At 38.8% G+C, this 20,000-nt stretch overlaps 1 protein-coding gene across 2 annotated transcripts in view; it reads left to right on the top strand.

Moving 5' to 3' along the window:
- Nucleotides 1-20,000, top strand: part of LOC138024831 (cell cycle checkpoint protein RAD17-like) — an 85,660-nt gene that overhangs the window by 43,607 nt on the left and 22,053 nt on the right. For both annotated transcript variants that reach the window (XM_068872009.1, XM_068872010.1), the window contains 4 exons: nt 2,309-2,361; nt 6,922-7,047; nt 7,140-7,209; nt 16,560-16,671. In XM_068872009.1, coding sequence (XP_068728110.1) covers nt 2,309-2,361; nt 6,922-7,047; nt 7,140-7,209; nt 16,560-16,671 — 361 coding nt within the window. The remainder of the gene's footprint in view (nt 1-2,308; nt 2,362-6,921; nt 7,048-7,139; nt 7,210-16,559; nt 16,672-20,000) is intronic.

Here is a 20,000-nt window from a genome sequence, read left to right as displayed (position 1 = left end):
ACATATTGGAAGTATTCTTGATCTTTTCCATGATACTTTTGTGAATGTCAAACTGAATCTGGTTCCGTTTGTACTTGAATTCGGGCATGGGGGAAGGCTCCCGTTTCTTCTTCGCACGTTTCCCTGTCCTTTATCTCCTGCTCAAGCGATTTGAGGCGCTGATTGGATTCTTTTTGTGCATCGAGTAGTGTTTGAGCCCAAGCTGGTACTCTTTGAAAAAGAGAAAAACATTCAAAAAAACATTAATTTCCAACAGTAATTTCCTTGCAATGGAAAGAAAAACAGAAGAAAACTATTTTTATCTTTATCATTGCAATCGATCAGCAAAAAATGTAGATGTCATCAGCTTGTTTGTGTTGAAATTCCCATGATGCTGCGCTCAAAAATTTTGTCTGGACAGGAATAGAAAACATGAGCTCTTCTGAATTAAACGAAACAAAATTGCAACTTAGTTTTCACATATGTCAAATGAAATCTTTTAGTCATCGAGTGCAAGTGCACGTTCGGCAATACTACTTAAATTTTGCTGATAGGTAAACATGAAGATTATATTGGCCAATGTGTCTGTTGATTTCACAGATAGCCTCTTTCTTGTCATGTAATTTATTCACGCAATTTTTGATTTTTGCTCCACTTTTCTTTTAAAATACAGAAGCGGAAGCAACCTGTGAGTTAGGTGAGAGAGAAAACAAAGCTGAAAGCCTTAAAGTTTTCTCATCCTCATGTCATTTAACAGCCACACTGTAAAATAAGAGGGTGAAACACGAATGATGGAAGCGTGCTTGAATTTTCAACAAAATTAATAGGCCCCAAAATCGGCAAGTATTTGGGACACTGCTGAAGAATAAAGCAGTTTCTATTTCCAAAACGATAGAATTGCCTGGTGATACATGACCTCGTCTAGAAGAGTGAATTTTTGACTTTGCAGAAACAATGGTCAACTTCACGAGTTAGACGATTGTGATCTTTGTGTTGAATTCGCACAACAATCCGATGTCTTGCCATCATTTTGACATAGATGTATTCATAGTAACATGCAAGATAACTTGTTCACAGACAGCAGCTGAAATTTGATGTCACTTTCAACATATTTGTGGCACAAAATTTATGTTGTTTTCTATATGTTTTCATGTCGCCACTTTTGTTGCAGATGCCAATTTTTTTATTCCTGATGGACACTTCCTAAAAACTCCCTTGTGCTCTTCCTTAAAACTATGTATCAATATTTCTCTACTTTTGTATCAAAAGTTGTTTTGCATAAATCTGTACATACTTAGTTCGCATCTTGAGCATTAAAATAGAATTTTTGCTCCTATGTGTCCGGCAGCAAGTCGTATATTTTGAGGTCGCCCATCCACATACTAACCACGGCAGACATGGGTTAACTTCAATGAACTTTTGTCGTGGAACTGTCCAACGCTCAGACAACGCACCTAAACTTGCCGTGAAAAAGAAGTTGAGCGTCATGTCAGTCTTGAAGCCAATGTTTCTTGATTCCCATTTATGTCCTTCAATCTTTCTGGGTTTAGTATTTTACAAATTACATTCTGGAAAACAAAACGCAGCTCAATTGACAGTTCTGGAATAAAGCACTGTGTCAAGTTATGGCACTACCACACATACGCAATGCGTACCTATTTTTATTTTATATCTCTGTGTTATGAACTAAAACTCATGAGCAGATTGTAATGAGTCTCCGCAATCGTCTCTGTATACAAAATCAAGTACAGTTTAAAGTGCACCTAACCTTTAGTATTTTTCTTTACTCAGCTAAATATTTCCACCTTCAACAAGCAAGCAAAGATAAAATACCTGTAGAATAGACCTATGCTTCTTTCAGCTCAGTCATGGATGAAATTTATGGCTATTTCTGGTGACTTGAGAGGAGAAAATGGGAAAAAGAATGCTTGCTTGAAGGTGGAAAGATACATTTATAGCTGAATAAAGAAAGGTAATTATTTGAGGTTAGTGCACTTTAAGGGAAAACTAATGATTAAATATTAAGTACGTGGGGGGGGGGGAAAGGCGCGGTGGCCTCATGGTTAGTGTGCTCGACTCCGGAGTAAGACACTCTACTCTGACGGTGCCTGTCTCCACCCAGGTGTATAAATGGGTACTGGCGTAATGCTGGGGGTAACCCTGCACTAGCATCCCATCCAGGGGGGAGTTAAAAATACTCGTAGTCGCTTAATGCTACGGAAACCGGGGCTAAGCACCGGCGTGTTGGGTCATTGGCTCGGAAAGTGCTTACCTACCTTACATGTAAAACCATTTTTATCATTAATATTCAGCACCTTTATTTTTGCAGGATCTCCCTAACATATTTTTTAGAGAAGCTACTAAACTTCATGAAGTTTTGAGGTAATCCTCACAACATACAATACCGGTATTTTAATATGTATATAGGTTCTTTTTTGTGGTCGTTGCAGCTACTGTAACAGTATAGCAATTTTTTGTAGTGAACAAAGTGCTTTGGTAATTAAAACCCGTTGAAAGGAAGGGTCCTTGGCAGATTGTCTTAAGAGTGAAGAAATCTTAACTGACATGACATAGTGAGCCAAGTACATGTATTAGTCTAGTAAGAATATTTTTGTTGAATAGGCGCCTGTACAACGTAGTGATCACATGGTACAAAAACAGCCATACTGGAATGCAGTTGCTCACTGGGGCATCTAAAACAAAGAAAACTTAAATTAACCTATTGACTCCTGGGGGTTCCCCTTGACGAGTAAAATGGTATGTCCGGTCCAGGCGTAAAAGGGTTAACTTGCTTTGTTTCAGATCCCAGTGTGCAATTTCCATTCCAGTATTTTGGTGGTTTTTGTACCTGCAAAAGGCCTGTTTAGTACATACATTGTATAACTGCAGATCAGGACCAAATGTCTTGAAGAAAGAAAGTCAACTACACTCTATTTGTCTACACTACTTAATATTTCCAGTATAGGAAAAAATTTCCACAGCGAATCCTATTCTGAGCTTCAAACCAGGCACCTCAATCCACTCCTCCTTACCAAAAGCTGCTCTCAAATTCTGGAAAACGTTGTTCTTTTCACTGTCCTCTCCTCTCCTCTCCTCTTTCTCTGCTTGCCTTAAACCTTCATCATTGAGGAAAGGAACCAACTGCTCAAGAACCACTTTGACTTCTCCATCGATGCCACCCTTCTTCTAGCCTGTGTAGCGAGTGATTTGGTGATTTTCTTTGTTTTTTGCCAAATCATGCCACTATTCCACAATGCTCTTCTCATTGAATCCTTCTTTGCCACCTGGGTTTCTTCTTCTCAAGCTTGTTACCTTCTCTTCCCTGTCTATGAAGGGTGATGTTGGACAAAAATGTTTTTTGAACGTGTCGCATGTTTTTGGGCCAAAGTGCCATCTAATTGGTCACTGCATGTCAATGGCCTTATGTACAATTGATTACGGCAGGTTACATGTTTCTGGCTACAGTTCATTCCCTCGGTTTGCATGTTGATGGCCGACGGCGGGATTCAATGTGGCAGTCTCTATGTTTTCGGGCTTGAAATAATTCATGTCCTCGTTTCGCGTGTTTATGAGTCAGTTGCTTCATTTCATTTGAACAGTTCCCCTTTTTTCGGCTGGTGCAATATCCTCGCCTTGACTTGTCAGCGTAACATTCCTTTAGAGGAAGGTACTTCATGTACGAGAATAGTCTGACGTCCATGGTGAATCCTCAGCCTATTTGTGAACGGTATTCTTACTTTCATTAGCGGGTATTTCATATATGGTACATCCATTAATCGGTATTTTCATGTAATGCTCAAACAAGAGATCTGAATTAAGTTGCCTGACTAGAATATTTTTATTTCGAAACTCAAGTTTGATTCTCTTTCTCCTGAGTCATGCAAGGAGATCAGTCCTTCTGGATTCATCCTGAGAGGACTGTGCATGTTATTTAAAGTTTATCAACTTAATATTCAGCTTATCAAAGAACCAACGAGGATTGCTGAACGATCGTCCACACTTCTAGATTTAGCGTTTACAACAAACCAAAGGAAGATCTCTGATTCTGGTGTTTTAGAATGTTCCATTAGCGATCATTCGCTTGTTTACATCATCAGGAAAGTTTTATGAACTACTCAGTCCCAAATTTCGTCAGAGATCTACACTCTGCCTCCTGGGATCTCATAAGCACCTCTCTCATGGTCGATGAGGTTTGGGCTTCTTTTAAAGGCATTTTTGTCACCACTGCTGATCGACATGCACCAACGCGCACAAGAAGATTCGGTTCTAACATGCTCCCTTGGATGACTGGTCAAATAAGAGCACTAATTACTCAACAAAACTTTCATCACAAAGAGGCACAAAAGACTGGATCATCTTATGGCTGGCAAGAATATCGATCACTCAGAAACAAGACAACTGTAACGATCAAAGGGCGTATTATTCTAACCTGATTTAAGAAAATAAGAACCATTCTAGTAAATTATGGAGTGCAATCACATCTGCAAGCAGAAGTGATATACAATTAAAGCTGGCCAAATTCAATCTCTGGAAATTGATGGTGAAGATATCACCAACTTTGCATTTTTTTTAAAATCGATTATAGCAAATCTACAGCAGACTCTACCAGTGCCAGAGGTCCCACCTTGCTCTCCTCAACTACTGACAGGTGCACAATTTAGTTTGTCACAAATACAGTGTAACGCTGGAGTTTGTTTACAACCAACTGAAAACACTGAACTCCAAGAAATCATCTGGCCTTTTCAATATTCCTGTGTAGCTTCGAAAGGATGGGGCTGAAGCTCTGGTGGGACCCCTAATGCTACTTATGAACCGAACGATCAATGAAGGAATGTTACCGGCTGATTGGAAACATGCTATTGTCATGCCAGTTCACAAAGCTGGCTTGAAATCGGATCCATCGAACTTTCGGCCAATCTTAGTACTTCCCGTTTTCTCCAAGATACATCTACTTGAACTGGCTGTCCACCATATGGTCTACAACTATTTACGGGAACATATAGGCTTCTTTCTCCTCTCCAATCTGGCTTTCACCCACTTAGGCATAGGCTGGTTCTTGACTTTCTAGCTTGGCCGACAGAAATCAAGCTGTTTGAAGTAATTCAAAGAGGAAATCTTCAAAACCTTGCAGTGATGATGCTCTTAACTATTGAGCACACTGATCTGATAGCCACTGAACATGGAAAAAATTGAATCCACCTCGTGACCACTGGTGCTTTCAGGTAAATCCAGAAAGAACTCTCCTTAATTGACTCAGGAGAAAGAGAATCAAACTTAAGTTTTGAAACAAAAATATTGTAATCAGGCAACTTAATTGTAGTGTTTGAGCATTACATGAAAATACCGGTTCATGGGTGTACCATATGTGAAATATACCCGCTAAGGTAAGCAAGAATACCGTTGACAAAAAAGGCTGAGGATTTTCCATGGCTGTCATACTATTCTCGTACATGAAGTACCAAACCGAGGGAATGAACTTTAGCCAGAAAACATGTAACCCACTATATTCAATTGCACCAGGGGCCATTGACATACAAAGTGAACAATTGGATGGCACTTTGGCCCAAAAACACGCGACACGGCCAAAAAACATTTTTGTCCAACACCATCCTTCATATCTGTCAGCCCCACCCTTTCCAAAAGCTTATTGATCTCCAACACTGACATTCCATCCTTCATGAGATTATGCATAAGCCCTTCCACAACCTTCACCTCTCTAGTATTCACTCTCCTCCTATCCTGAGCTTCAAACCAAGAGCCTCAACCACCCATTACTACCAAAGACTGCTCTCATCTTCTGGAAAACCTCCCTCTCCTCATTGCTTGCTTCCTTAAGACCATCATTATTAAGAAAAGTAACCAACTTCTCCACAACCACTTTGACCTCTCCATTGATGCCACCCTTAATTCTTCTCCTAATACCATCCTGTTCTTCAGCTCTCTCCTTCCCCTCAACATAAAAACAATCAACCACCTCTTGACCCCACTGTAGATACCCTCAACCACTGCGTCTTCCTTTTCTCCAACTCCACCTTCAGCTACCTCAAAATCTACCTCGCTCTCAGATTCATCTCTCTTACCCACAGCCTCGGAATAAGTATCAACACCATCTGCACCAGAGTCGCATCATATCCGTCCTCAGTTTCAGCATCAAATTCCATAAATGCTTCATCATCACTTTCTCCAAACAATTCATTCCATCTTCTGTTTTGCCCCATTCTCCTTTCCGATCTGATCTCATGTCCCTTACTATCTTCTCAACTTCACACCTCTCCATTTTAGTCAACAGATCATTCAGCTGGATGCACTTCAGCTGTCAAATCAAACTGGGTTCTTCCCTCACACTCAAACCTTTCTGGTCCCACAAAGCCTTAACCCTCTTGATATACCCTCCTGTCTTTTTCCAAGCATTCCTGACAAGACACTCCCAGAATTCCTTCCTCTTCTCGTGTGTTTGCATGCATGGGAAAAGAGTTTTGAAAGAATCTGTAATTGTTACTATTTAAAGGACTATATATGGCCACTGTTCAGTTTTTTGGAGATATAACATAACTGCATGCAGTTACACAACGTCATGTCAGAAGAATAAAGGGGTTAGTTTCTAAAGAAACTGTGGTGCTGCATCAGTGGGGAAGTACATATAGTACACAAAAATTTGGTTTTATCAACAGAGTTGATAATGTAAATTGACCAACTGTACAGAATCCCTGTACGGTGGTCAATTTACAATTTATCAACTCTGTTCATAAAACCAAATGTTTGTGTCATATCAGAAGGCTTTTTATTATTGCTGGCCTTGTTATAGCTTCTTATTTGCTAATATAAATCAGCAGCGTGTGCACTCCATGTAGGTTAAAGGGGATGTGAATGAATGTTGATCCCAACTTTCAATGTACATATACTGTCTCATTAATTTGGAATTTGCAATGGTCCTCACTTTAGCACTTACAAGCAAACAAGCCGAAGTCCAGTGGTGTTTATTGTCTCAGACAGTCACCATGGAGATTCCAACGTCCACAAGTTACTTCCAAAAGATATTCAGTATAAACTTGGGATTCAGAACATAAGGTATCTATCACTTATGAACAGTTGGGACAAAATTGCTAGTTGTTTTTATTAATATTGTTATAATTTAATATTAATGAATGTAATAATTGCAGTTTTAATCCTGTTGCACACACAAGCTTGGTCAAAACAATAAACAGGATAACATCCCTGGAATCTCAGCAGGTCTGTAGACTAAATACTACTAATATTATTGACACTGCATGCATACATTGTGTATGAGTACATAATTATTTACAGAATACACTAACAGGAGCAATGTACAAAGTCACGTAATTTTCTTGTCAAAGTGCAATCAATTCCTTAGAAGTACATATAGACGGAGTTAATCAGTCCTCTGTGGTGAATTTTTGAAGGTGCTAGCAATATCAGTTTGCGTCCATTGTATATCTGTACGTCCATTTAAATCTGTACTTTTGAATGTGATTATTTTTCATGAAACATTCTGCTTGAAAACCAATTAGGAGGGTCTATTTTAATTGTGGTTTTCCGGACAGAATGATTCCGCCTTTCGAGCAATCATGAAAATTTCTGATCTATTTCAATTAACATGTCCTCTGCCATTTATTTTAAGCACAGCTTTTACCTCATCACGCACTTAAAATCGTACAATTGGGTTTTCAATTTGTTCAATTCCATGCATACCGTCGAATTTTCTTCGATTATAGTTCTTTATTTCACACTGTAATTCATCTCCTTTTGCTTGCATTGTCTCATTGGTACATGTACAGTATGTTTGCTGTGATGGTCCGAAAGAGAGCTTTCGATTTCATTCGATTTCATTAAACACATGCAGAGATTTTATCAAGCACAGTTATTCTCTTGGAAATATTATAATCCGCTTTTAACTTGAAACATTCCGATAGTTAGCCGATAAGACATCTACAGTATTTACATATCTTGTGTACATATCAAGCTTGACGTGTAAATCTATGCTCACCATGTTTGGAAAAGTTGAAGACCTCAAATGTCCAAAACCTCAAGTTTAGTCTACAATTTCCTGAACTTCCTCTTGTGTGTGTGTGTTTTACTCGTAATTTTTGTATATTTTATTTGTAGTTTCCTCTTTGGCGGAATGATTCCGCTTTTCGACCAATCATCAAAATGTTTGCAGAGATCATATCAACCACAGAACAGTCCGCAAGTTTACCAATGACAAGAAGTCTTTCTTATGTATTCAATTAACACTTCCTCGGATGTTCATTTTACGCACAGTCCAACCTACCTGAAAACAGATTATGTCAATTTGTTCGATTCTATCTGGACCTAGCCGTGTCGTCTAATTTTTGTCAAGTTTTTCGAACAAATTCCTAACTCAATTTGCAAATTAATTCATCTCGTTTGCTTTCTCTGTTGTATTCATGCGACGTGATGGCCTAAAGGAGCATTTTATGCAACACAAAGGGGGTGACGTGATATTGAATGATATTTAATGAACATAGTGGTTTTCATCGTTTTCACCTGAAACTTCCTGTTAGCTATTTTGGCATAAAGTTTTTCTCACTGACACCTACTTAAGTACTGGTATCCAATATGTGTACATATCAAGCAGAAACGTCCTCTCACCAGGTTGGGGAAGGTCAAACAGGTCAAAGGTTCATCTTCTCTTGTGTGTGTGTTTATGTTTGATTGTTTCCAACAAGCCTATGAATGCGCCGGAGACACTGTCTTTTAAAAAAATATTAATGTCTTAAAGTAGTAGGCTTTAAAAGGATGGTTGTTACTTACCCAAGTCACTTTTTCTTGCTTTTCCTACCACAATCTTCTGCTCATTTGAAGTTAGGCTTCCTTTACATGTACGTTGCATCTTGTTGTGTTTGCAAGGTAACTGGGTTTCAGCAGCTACTGCAGTTTACACTAGGTTGCTGTTAATTAGCTGCCCTTCGAGTTCAATTTGGTGCTTAAAATACACTCATCAAAAGCCCTGACAGTGTACTAAACCGTTCAGTGCAATCTGATTTGCCTCCAAGGTGCCAAGATTGAGGGCCTGACAGGGTCTAGTGTTTGCACTGGCATGAAATGTAGCACGAAAATGTATGATATAACAAGTGTATCACAAAGCCATGTAATATGATATATTTATTCACAGCCAGTTGTTAACACAGCCCGGTGGAGAATACGAAATCTTACCATATTTTATACACTCTGACAATGACAAACTAGAAGCTACTATTCAGACCTCTTTGCAGTGTTTGAGGGACAAAATAGCATCATAGCATCCTTCACTGAATTCTTTTTTTCTGGTACGTCACATACACCTTAGAGTGGGGCAATGTCACTAATTGACGGTCTGTTATCGTCTGAGGAGAAATTTCTCTGTTTTGATTACCGGGCAATTGCAGAGATGCTGTCCTAGCTACACCTCTTTCAAAAAAATTAAATTTGTTATTGTAAGGTTGAGTTGTGTTTTTTGTTGTCATATTTGCAATGTAAATGAAATTTTAAGTTTTCACAATGTTTACTAGTCCTTCCGGAGGGGTTTTGAAATGGTTTAGAATTTAGTTTGCCATTATTTACAGCAACAACTAGGTCTGGGTTCTAGGCGTGCCAGCTCAGAATTGTTGAAGCTGTCAACTGAATTAATTTATGAGACAATGAAAAGTCTGAACCGGGCAAAGTGGAATGTCATGGGAACGCCAATTTCATGTAGTTTGCGTTAAAGCAAATGTACGGCAATGCAGTTGTCAGTTCTTTTTACTTTTTGTTTCGAGGATAAAAGATTGTCAGATAAGTAAATGTAAAGGCCTCTATTTTGCATTTGCCGTACACCAGTTTTAAGGACGTAGTCACATGCACATACAGACACCCACACACTGAAACAAATTGACAATTCAAGTTCCTGATTAGTCGACTCTTTAAAAGTTCCCTTTTCTTTGGTCTTATTTCTTTGCGCCCCTTTTTGATAGATGGGCTTCTTCCTTCTGCTAGATTCTTTTGCTTCTTTTACCAGTTTAGCCTAATAGAAAAGTAGCACTGGTTAGTCGTGTCATTTGATGACCGTGCATGATGTATCAACTTTGGAAACTCAGAAAGATAAATCATGACGAATCCTTGTTTCACCGGTGGCTCGATCATGGAGATTGCTGTATGATAGACTTGTCTTCATTTGCAGGGTCACATATAGTTATTCTCCACAGCTTCAATTACAAGTAGGCTATCTGATTTGGTCAACCAGTTAATCATCAAGGAGAAATTCCCACTTACCGGTTGGATGTTTTCTTTCTTTTCTAACAATGGAGCAATTTTTTGGTACTGCTGTACAGTTAGAGCATCAAGAGTTGTGCCAGCACAATGGGCATTTTTTAAGCATGATGCTAAAAAAGTTATCTTTCATTAATTTCAATGAAATGTCCAGTAAAATGTCTCTACAAGACTATATTATTGAGTGTTCACCCAATAGAGAGATGAAAATTGAAAATGTTCTAGAGAGCAAACTGATCAGAGAGGGATCTAAGATTCGAGTTTAGAGCTTGTTGTTGTTGCTGCTTGTATTGAACTAGGAGGATAAAAATGTTGTGTTGTTAACCCATGGTGGTAACTTGTTTGGGCAGGAGCAGGAAAAGGGCTTAAATTTGAGCACAATGCACTGACACCACCATAATTTTCGGCTATGATTCTTAGGGTGACACTCAAAAGAATAAAAATGCTCAATTTTGGCATAATGTGGCTAAACAAATGTGAAAGGCTAATCAGGGATCTTGGAAACGGACATTTACTTTCCATCATTATTACCCCATAAGGCGTAAACAAGTTATTTTCAATGGCAGGATATTGCTGTTCGTTTATTGTTGCTCAGAGAACAAATAAATTTCCTATACACATTTTTATCTTAAATACAATTTTCAAAACAATCTGTCAGAAACAAGAGCGATTTTCTAAAGATAAACAACACTGTGGAAGCGACCACTATTCTTCTTTAACAAGCTACCGTAATAAATCAAAAAAACGTCTTGCGCACACAGGCTACAGAGAATCAACAGTCCTCTATCTGTTTGCCAAAAAAGAGCAGTCAAAGAAAAAAACATTCCATTTTAGACTGTTCCTCATGTGCATGTTCCTCTTCTGTCATTTTTGTAGTTTGCCTTGCATTTGTTAACAGCCTGGAGAGTATTAACATCATTATCCCTTATTTTTCCTCGGAATTATTTTTCCTTCAATCTACTTAAGTCGGAATGTAAGTCTTCCTTTTTCGATCCCTTTCTTCTTGCAGATACTTTTCTGTTCTCTGTTGTAGGCACACTGAATTTCTTTTCTTTCTCTTGGGGGTTGCTTTGTAATACCTTCCCTTTCTTTCTTTCTTGATATGAGCTCTGTGGATTTTAGTGCATGTCTTTGGTGGCATTTGCCTTGAAGCAGGGAACGATAATATCAAATTGCGGGAAATCCACAGTAGTTGAAATGGTGTATACTGAAATGGTGTAACGGAGGATATATTCCCTTTATTCACCGAATGTATCCATTCTGTTTTGCACTTTCCTTCATTTTGTGTTTCTCAAAACATCAAAGAAGTGATCAGTTAACCCTAAATACAACAAGGTAAATAAAACGTTGATTCTCTGCCACAGTCTGTAGCTACAATGTAGATATCAGAGATTTGGGCAAATGTCTGCTTTACAAAAATTACGCATTGTAGAAACTGCTTTTTCATATTTTATATATACCTTCCCCAAGTGACTACAAAAGACTTACGAACAAAATACTGCAGAGCAGGAACCGCTTACTTGCGATCATTTCATCTAGGATGCACGGAACAGAATTTGTTTTTGGTTGAGTTTGACTGCATGTGTAAAATGTGACGAATGGCGCTGCCACGCTTATCTTTGAATGTCAGTATATAAGTGTTTATATAATTATTTTATCGTTAATTTAATTTAAACAATATAAGTTTTTGGCCAAAAACTTTGCATGTGTAGAGAGTAAATTTAGTGCATTTTTCATTTTTTTGACTTATGTACATGTATATGCCAGTTTGATTTGTCTGATCTCTGATGTTCTCTCTGGAGAATATTTTAAATAGGAGCCACCATTTGGAAAAATATTGCATTCACGCAATGGCCCTTAATGAGGAATAATTCCTTTAATGTATGTATTCGGTTCATTGCGAAAAGTAGAGCAGAGCACCCGAAGTTTAAGGTTGGAGGAGGCAGTATGGCCCAGTGGTTAGGGTGCTTGCCTTGAGATCCGGAGATCCCAGGTTTAAGACCCACTCTGACCACTCGCTGAATTTGTTCCTGGTTCAACTTCCCAGCTGCACTTGTAAATAGCCAACTGGTTTTCCTGTGGCCAGTTGGGATTGTTAACAGTTGTTGTTGTTGTATTCTGTTGTTTCGTTGATTGTTTCAGATTGGCCCTGAAAAGCCCCTATGGGGAGTGGTCAATTAAGTATGTATTGCATTGTATTGTATCATCTACATGAAAATTCATTAATTCAAACCGGTCAGTGTTACTGATTTTTGTTGTTTTAAACTTCATTATGCGTTTGATGAAATCTCTGCATGTGTTTAGCGAAATCTAATAAAATGCTCTTCTGGACAATAACAGCAAACATATGAATAAGAAAATGTGCAAGCAAAAAAGATGAATTGCAGTTTGAAATAAATGTCTACAATCAAAGAAAATTCGACGGTAAGCATGGGATTGAACAAGATAGATAGATAGATAGATAGTTTATTTAAAAATCACATTGCAGCCACAAAAGCTGAATGACATGTAAGTAATTTTTTACAAGTCTTAAATTTATAAAAACAATTGGAAAAGTTAAGAACTATGTACATGAATTTTGTATAATATAATAATGTAACCTACAATACTAGACATATTTAGTTGGAACACTTAGCGAATGGTCAGAATCATCGTGTTACAAGATCGTAGCTTATACCACATCCCCCTTCCCCCGTTCAGGAAGGGGGAAACGGCGATGGGTGTTCCAACAAATGTGACGAGTATTGTAGCCTACCAAAAATATTAAGAAGCTGGTTAACTTTTGACAAGGAGTTGAGATTTCGGTTTATTCTACAGGGGCATAAACGTAACGTAAGAATCGTGCGTGTCTGGTCTTCTCGAGACATAGGTGAGAGATGATTTCATGCAGACTGGAACGCCTAAATTGCTCTGTTGTAAACATGGCGGTTCACAGCACCAGTGAAGTTGTCTCTCTGGCCTTTCTGGGACGAATTCCAGGACCTACCGATACAATTTGAGCAAGCTTTGAAAGCTAAAAACTTCAATCGATGCTGTATTTTGCCGGTAGGACTGGGTGGCTCCACACTCATAAGAAAATCTATGAAATGAGAATCGGGGGTCTTCCCTTGTCATGGAACGGCCGAATTACCCAGAATTCCTTTTGGGCATGAAGGAGGCAAGCAGAGACTGGTCCTCATCAAATGAGGAAAAATTAGCGAGAAGATTTCTAGGCGGATACTAAGGAGTAGCCAAGGTGCGTGCTGTTAACGTAGACTTTTTATCGACATAGGAAATTCGGCCTGGCCTTTTAGTAATTTCTTGTCCAAGAAACAGTATAATGTAAATAAGAGAGTAATGAGATTTATATTTGCGATTACCTGTCCTCTTATGTACCACTTAAGTCAAACTCTACATCTCTATGCAATAAGCGCATTCAAAATTTCCTCATTTTATTGTATAAAAGTAGTTAAAGAAAGAAAAGGCTTGTCCTGCATATATGAAAAATACGTTTTCTCTCCCGTTTTCTTCTTACGCATGATGTTCGTGGAAATTACATTCTGTCCCTCAATAAACCTAGAACAACCAGTTATGGTCTTAGTTCTTTTTCTTACGTTTTTACTAAGTACATTGCGAAATGCGCTACCTGATTTTTCCTGTACCACTGAACTAATCCAGGGCCGGATTTTGTACAGTGGCTTTTCGTTTTGATTAATATATCTTTAAATATTATTTCATATTTAGTTATGTATCTGATATATCATGTATGTTAGCTGTAATGTCTCGAAGATATTATTCTGAAATTCGAGATGAAATAAAGTTTTATGCATGCATGTATGTTACCTTGAGCAGGGCGCATGCGTGCACTTTGTAATCTGCGACTCCAGTGCTTACCATATGACAGATAAAATGACTATTCTCTTGAATATATAAGCCATCGAAATCTTAAGTTAAATTGTAATGACAAGGGCGGTTTGGAGCTGTGAGTAGGTGTGGGATTTGTCTCATGGTTTAGGGGCCGACATATCCCTCCCTCAATGCCGTACCGAGAGGCGAGGTCGGTAGCAGAAAACAGCGAAGGGCCAACTGCGTCCAAAAGCGATCGCACGGGCCGAAATCCCGGGATGACTCGTTTGGTACAACGCTCCAGCGCCACGTCTGGAGGTACTGCATATTTTTCTCGTCTCGTCTTCAAACATTCCGTCAGCGCATGCGTGTGTAAATGTTCAGCCTCTCCGATACCTACAATACTAGACATATTTAGTTGGAACACGTCCTCTGGTGTTTGTTTGTACAGCTATAACCTATGAGAATATAGACGGGGCCTTCGTCACAAACTTAAAATGGTACAATCGGGTTTTCAACTTGTACCACCAACTTGTACCACCGTATTTTGATTGATAAATTAGAAGAGTTAGTCATGCCCCGTAGTGTTCTTAACTGGATTATCGATTTCCTCTCAAATACATCCCAGCAAATCAAGTTAGCAAAGGGTTGCTACTCTGAGTGGGGTCCAGTCCCCTCCGGGGTACCACAGGGTACCAAATTGGGCCCGTGGTTGTTTATTCTTTTCATCAACGATTTGGAAACAAATTCTCCATATTTATGGAAATTTGTGGACCACACCACGGCCTCGGAGCAAATCGAAAAGGGACAGTTTAGTAACGCTCAGGGCATGATCAGGTTATCGAGTGGTCTCGTGCAAACAGAGTTGTCCTTAATCCTGACAAGTGCAAAGAGATGCGCATTTCTTTTTCTCGCCATCCCGAGTGCTTTGACACCATAACTATTGACGGCAAAGGGCTTGAGGTTGTTAAGAACGCCAAATTGTTAGGGTTAACTATCAGTGACAATCTCACATGGATCGTGAATGTAAATGAGATCATTAAGAAGGCTAGTGAGAAATTGTATCTCCTGGTTCAACTTAAAAGAGCGCGATTGCCCTCCTCAGATCTAGTTCTTTTCTATAAAGCTTGTGTTCGTTCCGGTGTAGACTATGCTGTGCCCGTTTCTATAACGCCCTGTCACAGTACTTGAAGAATGAGCTCGTGCGTATCGAGAAAAGGGCGTTATCGATAATAATTTTGCCCCGCACAGGCTACACAAGTGCTTGCGGCTTGTTGGGCATAACCCCTAGATCAGAAAGACCTCTTTTCATTGGTTAACTTGCGGACTGTTCCGTCTGTGGTTGATATTGATACATGTGTGATCTCTGTAAACAATTTCATGATTGGTCGAAAGGCAGAATCAGTCTGCCAAAGAGAAAACTACAAATAAAATATACAAAAATTACGAGTAAAACACACACACACAAGAGGAAGATTAGGAAACTGTAGACTAAACTTGAAGTTTTAGACATTTGAGGTCTTCAAATTTTCCAAACCTGGTGAGTGTAGATTTACACGTCAAGCTTGATATGTACACGAGATATGTAAATACTGTAGATGTCTTATCACCTAGCTATCAGAATGTTTCAAGTGAAAAGCGGATTATAATATTTCCAAGAGAATATCTGCGTTACTTTGATAAAATCTCTGCATGTGTTTAACAAAATCAAATGAAGTTCTCTTTCGGACCATCACAGCAAACATACCAATGAGACAATGCAAGTAAAGGAGATCAATTGCAGTTTGAAGTAAACGACATTTGACAGTATACATAGAATTAAACCAATTGAAAACCCGATTGTACAATTTTAAGTGTGCGACAAGGTAAAAGCTGTACTTAAAATAAACGCCAGAGGACATGCATGTTAATTAAAATAGCTCAGAAAGACCTCTTCTCATTGATTAACTTGCGGACTGTTCTGTCTGTGGTTGATATGATTTCTGAATCATTCCGTCAGGAAAACCACAACCAAAATAGACCCTCCTGATTGGTTTACACGCAGAATGTTTCGTGAAAAATAATTACATTCCAAAGTACAGATTTAAATGGAGGTCTGTCAATCTTCATGTATCCCCGATAATACCAGTAAAATTATATTTTTTAATAACAGTTTTGATAGGAACACGATTAAAGAGATAAGGAAAGTGCTTGTGGCTGAAAATACAAATACATGTACATGTACCCACAGGGTAACTGAAATTAGGCATGCAGTGAGGAACTTGTTTGGACTATGTGGTGTAGTGAAAGATCTGAAAGTTCTGGCGTCAAATGTGGCTCTCACCACCAAATTTCATTCTACTGAATTCAACTCCACCACGCTGTAGCAATATTGTGTTTTGCACCCTTTTAGCTGCAACCTCTTACTGTAAATGTGGGGTCTTTACTTTGAACACTGAATTTCATACATGTGCCTCATTGTTTAAACTCTTGGTGTCTTGTTTGTCCAGAACAAATCAACCTTCCTTCCTCCTAGCAAGGAAACTATTGATCTGTTAGCCCAGAATAGTGGAGGAGACATAAGGACTGCCATAAATGGATTACACTTCTTTTGTGTACAAGGTAAGAAGACGCCACCCCGTAAATTACATTTTAAATAATGCATCCAGTGCTCAGTTTCTTAAGGTAATTCCCTTGAAAATGACATACATGTACTAATGTATCCAGATTTTTGTCAAACTTGGCCTACATGTAACTGATATTCATGCACTGGAAATTAAAAAATGCAATGAAAAAATAAAGTCACTGTGCTTGTTTTTGCGCTGCATGCCCTTTATTCTGTAGTAAGTGTTTTTGTAACCGAATTACTGTATGTGAGAAGCGTTCGAACTTGATCAACCAGAAAAAATTGTTGTTATATTGCAAAAAGTACTGAATATTACTGAAAACTTAAGCCTACTTGTTTGTCCAGGCTGAAATCTTTCACTGAAGTGATTTCGAATTGCTCGATCTATCCAAGAAATGTAAGCAGATTGGGCTGCTACATCATCACCTCACACTCAGTGTCTGGCTCCAAATGCAGTTTTCACATCACTTATATATACCCGGTAAATACTGCAACTTCCACAATCCAACTTTTTTTCTCCTTAAAATGTTTGCCCTGTGCGTATTAGTCCAGTCAATATATGTATTTACTTGACACATCACAAATTGCCACAGGTTTTTCTTCACCGTTGATCTCAGAAAAGCATGTCACTGAATAAACATATCAAAAGTCTAGAACAATCTAAGAAGGGGAAGATACAAATTTTCACTAAGACCAAATACCATCCACAAGGACAGTATGAAAACGAGGCTACCTTGAGTAACCTACTAAGGGTTCGTACGCTTTTAAGCTCTTCAAATTCCATGGCCGTTTGTAGCTTTCCATAACCTTAAGTTTAGCTGTCACATAACAAAATTTTCAAAACTATCCTTATTTTGGGATATTTTCTGACATAACTCAATTCAAATTTGAATAAATCAACGACCTCTGTCCGTCAAACTTCCAATTGTTTGATAGAAACTCTTCTTTATTTCATTTTATCCCTGACAACTGCAATGATTTATATTTATAATTTCTCATGACTTTCCATGATCGACCATAAAATTCCATGACTTTCCAGGCCTGGAAAATGAAGTTCTTAGATTCCATGACTTTGCAGGTTTTCCATGACCAGTACAGGGCTGTTAACCCCCAAGCTCTTCAAATATTGAGAATTGATAGGGATGGGATGATAGTTGACATCATTTATGATGACGTCATATTGCATCTTTTACGCAAAAAAAAAGTGTAACGAAAGTGTAACAACTGTTACAAATCCCAACTGGCCGGAGTCAAAACAGTTGGATATTTACAACTGCAATCAAGAACTTGAACCAGGGACTACCAAGATGAAATTCGACAAGTGTTCAGAGCTTGTCTTGAACCTGGGATCTCTGCATCTCAAGGCAAGTGCCCTAACCACTGGGTCGCACTGCCTCCTTTGGTATCACATCCAAGGATTGCATTGATGAACTAAATGTTGTTGCACACCTCTTCACCAAGTTTCTCCTTCACAACTTTCATGTTCCAGATGTGTTGTCTTGTTGAATTTGCCCTGGCTCAGGCTTAAAAACAGTTCATGGGGTCTACTTTTGTGTTATGGCACAGTAAATAAGCAGATCGGTGTCATCCCCCACAAGCACAGTGTCCACTCTTCTTGCACTTTCCAATTTCCCTATAAGGAGGAAATCCTTGTGGCCACAGAAACCGATGAAGGAGTGCCACGCCATCAAGTACACATTGTACTTGAGAGGCATCAATGAAGCGTCAATGAAGCATCAAACAAAGATGTTGGATAGCTGCACAGCTCATATTGGAACATGATTCCCATGTTATCCTCTGTTTCACTTTGGGTGGCAACAATAAGACACTGAAATAACAACAGAAACTGTGGATCCACTTGAATCTTTTCTCCATCAACTTTGACAGATGGCTTGGCACTGAAACTAATGACTAATGGTGACTGTTTTTCCTGACATTTTTTCTTATCAAAACGTGTGTAAGTGATAAAACTTTTCTGTAGCCTCGTTTTCATGTGAAGTATTGGGGCCTCCATGTAAATAATGTTTTTTTATAGTCTTGTTCAACCTCGATTCTTCTAGACTTCTTTGTTGTAGGGGACGGAATTCTGTTTATGAAACCACAGAGCTACTTTCTGTTGCAATTAGTGATAGGTTAAACCTTTTTATTCGCTAAAATGCTTGGACTATATTATGAGTACACAACACCATTAAAAAGTGTAATCGTGCTTGTGGGGAAATTAGCAAGTAAACAGAGACGAGACAATTGTAACACAACTTTGTATTTCAGTCCTAAAATCTTCGATGGGAATAATCTGTCCGATGTCGCAACACCAAAGCAAAAACGAGAAGAAAAGCGAACCTCACTCTCCCCATACGCTTGAGCGCTTGGTAAACCATTTAGATATTGTCCAAAAGCAAATGCTAACTTTGCCAATTCGGGGTCAATCAGTGAACTCTGTTGGGTGGGTAATTCGCAATGCTTAACAGTCTCTGTGTTGGGCAGTTGATCTTCATAAGTGGTGAGATCATCTGAAAGTTCATCGGGTACAACAATGATCTTTTCAATGTTGACTGTTTTAAGCTCAGCCTGAGTGAATTTGTGTCGCAGTCTTAATAGATCCTGGCGGCCATGAACATGTCCAGTAACAATGTAAGGACCATCAAATCGACAAATAAACCCTGTGTCTGACCCTTTTGGTTGTGAACTTGGAGGTGGTCTCCTGACATAAACTTGCTTTCCTTCAGGAATGTGAATTTCTCTGTACGATTTATCATAATACTCTCTTTGAGTTCTCTTCATGTCTGCTTTGATGCTGTTAAACTGCTTTTGTGCTTTCTGCATACGAGACACAAGTTGCTCTGCATAGGTACTTCGTGGAAGGGTTTCTACATGTAAGTCAAGAGTTATTACTTCAGGCGACGTCGACCATTGCACCCAAACACCAAAAAGAATGGACTAATTTGACCTGTACCAGGGATGGGAGAAACATTGTGAGCATAGGCGGCTGGCTGCAGGAATTCTTCCCAACGTTCTTGATACTTTTCACAGTAAATTCCTATTGCTGCATTTAACCATCTGTGAACACATTCGGTACTTCCATTGAGGCGTGGACGGTAACTAGTAGTAACAATGTGTTCAATTGAGAGAAGTTTGGTCAGCTGACGTAATACTGCATTAAGCCATTCTCCCCCTTGATCACTTTGCAAGACTGCTGGAAACCCATATTGCAGGAATACATCGTTAAACAGAGTTCGTGCTGCAGTAGTTGCTTGCTTATCTGGTACTGGAATTGCATGCAAGAAATTAGAGTAAGGACAAACAGCAGTCAAAATCCATTTGTTAC

Source organism: Montipora capricornis, chromosome 11, assembly GCF_036669925.1.
Source record: "Montipora capricornis isolate CH-2021 chromosome 11, ASM3666992v2, whole genome shotgun sequence".
In the NCBI taxonomy this organism is placed as follows: Eukaryota; Metazoa; Cnidaria; class Anthozoa; order Scleractinia; family Acroporidae; genus Montipora; species Montipora capricornis.
The sequence above is the reverse complement of the archived record's forward strand: the minus strand, read 5'-3'. Positions and strand labels throughout refer to the sequence as shown.